The sequence below is a fragment of the Bubalus bubalis genome, chromosome X (genome assembly GCF_019923935.1).
Source record: "Bubalus bubalis isolate 160015118507 breed Murrah chromosome X, NDDB_SH_1, whole genome shotgun sequence".
In the NCBI taxonomy this organism is placed as follows: domain Eukaryota; kingdom Metazoa; phylum Chordata; class Mammalia; order Artiodactyla; family Bovidae; genus Bubalus; species Bubalus bubalis.
This window is the reverse complement of record NC_059181.1, coordinates 36,301,522-36,305,188: the sequence shown is the minus strand read 5'-3', so window position 1 is coordinate 36,305,188 and position 3,667 is coordinate 36,301,522. Positions and strand designations below refer to the sequence as shown.

Below are 3,667 nucleotides of genomic sequence, written 5' to 3'. Positions count from 1 at the left end.
GATGGCAAAGTTTACCAGCTGAGACCAGTCACACCCTCCCCCTCTCCCTTAAACTGTGGGCCCTCTTAACCCACTCTCTTGATGACACTCCTGTCAGCTGTCACCTGTGACTGATAATAAGGAGAGTCTATGCTTCCCACATGAGCAATACTTTTAGGCACACAGGGAGACCCAGGGCCTGGCAGGTGCACGGGTAACACAGGCTGAGAATGAGGCTTCCTCTTCCTCCTCCTCTTCTCTGATCCCCCACCCCATGGAGGACATTTCTATTTCTGGGACACCCAGTTCTTCCCAGGGTCCTCAGAGTGCCTCCTTCTCCTCCACTGTCACCACAGGCACCTCATTAAGCAGATCAACAGAGGGTTCCAGCAGCCAGGAAGAGATGGAAAAATCAGATGGGGGTTCCACTAGCCAAGAAGAGATGGAACAATCGAGCACTTTGCAATCCCTGCCAGACCTTGAGAACTTGCACATAGACCTTCTAGATGAAAAGGTGGAACTGCTAATCAGTTTCCTGCTGCAAAAGTATCAAATGAGAGAGCCAGTCACGAAGGCAGACATGATTGGTAATGTTGTCAAAGAGTACAAGGATGACTTCCTTGAGATTCTCAGGAGTGCCTCTGAGCGCATGGAGCTGGTCTTTGGCCTTGATGTGAAGGAAGTGGATCCCATCAGCCATAGCTATACCCTTGCTAACAAGCTGGATCTCACCTACAATGGAATGCTGAGTGATCAACAGGGCATGCCCAAGACTGGCCTCCTGATAATTATCTTGGGAGTGATCTTCATGAAGGGGAACTGCGCCACTGAGGAGGAAGTCTGGAAAGTGCTGAATATGATGGATATATATTCTGGGAGGAAGCATTTCATCTTTGGGGAACCCAGAAGGCTCATCACCAGTGATTTGGTGATGGAAAAGTATCTGGAGTACCAGCAGGTGCCCACTAGTGATCCCCCTCGCTATGAATTCCTGTGGGGTCCGAGAGCCCATGCTGAAGTCAGCAAGATGAAATTGCTGGAGTTTTTGGCTAAGATCCATGGGACCAACCCCAAGAGCTTCCCATCTCAGTATGAGGAGGCTTTGAGAGATGAGGAAGAGCGAGCCCGAGCCAGAATTGAAGCTACGGCTGGCACAAGTGCCATGGCCAGTGCAAGTTCTGGTTTCTCCCACCCTTACTGAAGACTGAGGCAGCCTCTGCACTTTGTTCTTGAAAAGGGATGTCAATGTTTGAAACAGTGGAAGGCTGGAGTGGGATTAGGGGGAAAAAGTAGATAAAACCTGTGTGTTCTTATATTTCACTGTATTAGAAATTTACCTTTTTGGCATTTTTCATTTTTTTTTCTTTTAACAAGAGGATTTATGAGCGTTAAGAATGTAAGTTTATGAATGACATTGTTTACACATCTATTACTGTTCCTCAGATTTAACAGTAGGAGATTTGTTATTCTGTAATAAATGGAAACCAGGAATTTCCTTGGAAATTTCTAAGAATGCAGCAGTAAGATAGTTGGAGTCAATAAATAGTAATAAAAAGTAAAAAATGGTCAATTCCTGGCTTGTTTTTTCCCTGTTAATGTGTTCTACAAAAAAATTAAATACATATATTTGGATTTGCTTAGCTCATTCAAGATGTAGAAGGAACATTAACTCCAAACATTAATTGGGCAGCTACTCTTCAGAAGGCACCACACTAGTCCTGAGGACATTAGGACAAGTAAGACCCAACCCCCATCCATAGTATTTTAGCATATAGGAGCAGCAGTTACATAAAGATGATGGTGGGTATCATCTAAGACCTAAAGGACAAGGAAAAATGAGTGAGAAGATTGAGGATCCATATCACAGAAGTCAAGTTTAAATGCCCTGAGACGAGGCATACTGGGACCTTGAGAAACCATAAGTCCTTCAGTGGAAGGTTCAGTGAAGCTGAGGGGTGGGCAAGGTGAGGCTTGGAAGTGGTGAGCAGGAGCCAGACTCTCCAGTGTATCTGAGTCTGAAGCTAATAACCTGAAACTTATTGCACTGAACATAGTATTATGGTAAGCCAAAGAAATCTGTACTTCAGGCAGGAATGGAACTTGTCCTGTGCTCTTGTAGCAGTGCACCTGAACACAGTACACAAACTAGTTGTTTTATGTACACTGTTGTCAAGGAGTTTCTGAGAAACAGAGTGATGTTCCTTTGGAGTGCCACCAGCTACTGGGATGGCACTGTTTTTTCTGCTTTTAGAGAGCCAGAACCGACTCCATTCAAAGGACATTTTAATGAGATTATCTTGAGTGTAATTTATCAACCTCTATGTGAGATCTTTTTGCCTTTTCATACTGTTTTGGGGTTCAAGACTCTGATGCTGGGAAATATTGAAGGCAGGAGGAGAAGGGGACAACAGAGGATGAAATGGTTGGATGGCATCACCGACTCAATGGACATGAGTTTGAGCGAACTCCAGGAGATAGTAAAGGACAGGGAAGTCCGGCATGCTGCAGTCCATGGGATCTCAGAGTTGGACACGACTGAGCAAGTGAACAACAGAAATGTGAGATCTAGATTTTTGGTAGAGGAAAAATAAATGAAAATAAGGGTGGTTTGGGTAGAAGGGCAGCTGAGTGGGAATGGAAGGAGTGCTCCTCTACACAAATTCTAGGGGCATTGAGGTGCATTCAGTTTAACAAAATTCCAAAACAGAAATAATATATGCTCTAAAGGGGAAAACTGATTTAGGTTTTCTTGCTAATAACCATTTTTAACTGACTTGGTATACCATGTCCTAGAGTATTGCATTTCCCCTAACATCTTCTCAATAAATAAATCCCAATAAAGAGGGTGTTGGGGTCTGAGGTCAAGATAATAGTAATACCTGCTAATCATTAAAGACCCAATGTACTAAAGACAGTACATTAGTTGTTTTACATTCAGCACATGGATTTCAACAGTCCTACAACACAGGGCTTATCAGTCCCATTTCACAGATGAAAAAACTAAGGCTCACAGAGCTTGGCAATATGCCCAAGTTCGTATGGCAGAGTTGTATGTGGCAGAATTGGGACAAGACCCCTGATTGGAGAGTGTCTGTTGCCCACGTGAGGCCCACTCCTCCCAGCTTTTTGACCTTTTGTTTCTTAATTCCTCTGGACACTGAGTCCTGCTCCCGGTGGAATAGACAGCCCAGAATCATCTGCCTTCTTCCTGATGGAATATTCCAACTCCCTGTAGTCATCTCTTGATGGATCCTCATCATGGGATCCCTCTGAGAGCAACAGCCCTTACTCTGTAGAGTTCACATTGGACAGTGAATTTTAGAAACGTGATCGTCCTCCATCGGCATCTTTATCACACTCGAGGCATTTTCCAAATACACTGGATCGTAGAATATGACTGGGCACAGAACCTACTGGTTTCCAGCATGTAACTCTGAAGTTAGAAAGGGGTTTTTGAAATCAGCCTTAACTCAGACGGTAAAGAATCTGCCTGCAATGCAGGAGACCCAAGTTTAATCCCTGGCTCATGAAAATCCCCTGGAGAAGGAAATGACTACCCACTCCAGTATTCTCACCTAGAGAATTCCATAGATAGAGGAGCCTGGCAGGCTATAGTCCATGGATCACAAAGAGTTGGACACGACTAAGCAACAAATACTTGACATCTGAATTAGGAGTTTACTAGTGT

At 44.2% G+C, this 3,667-nt stretch overlaps 1 protein-coding gene across 1 annotated transcript; it reads left to right on the top strand.

The window, feature by feature from the left end:
* The first annotated feature begins 348 nt into the window (after positions 1-348).
* On the top strand, positions 349-1,519 carry LOC102390134 (melanoma-associated antigen 10-like). Its single transcript, XM_006066438.3, has one exon. The coding sequence runs from the start codon at positions 383-385 to the stop codon at positions 1,178-1,180; it is 798 nt and encodes a 265-aa protein (XP_006066500.2). The 5' UTR covers positions 349-382; the 3' UTR covers positions 1,181-1,519.
* The last annotated feature ends 2,148 nt before the right edge of the window (positions 1,520-3,667 follow it).

Excerpts from the sequence above, each read along its gene's own strand:
- LOC102390134 (XM_006066438.3), top strand. The coding sequence starts at position 383 with ATGGAAAAATCAGATGGGGGTTCCACTAGCCAAGAAGAGATGGAACAA.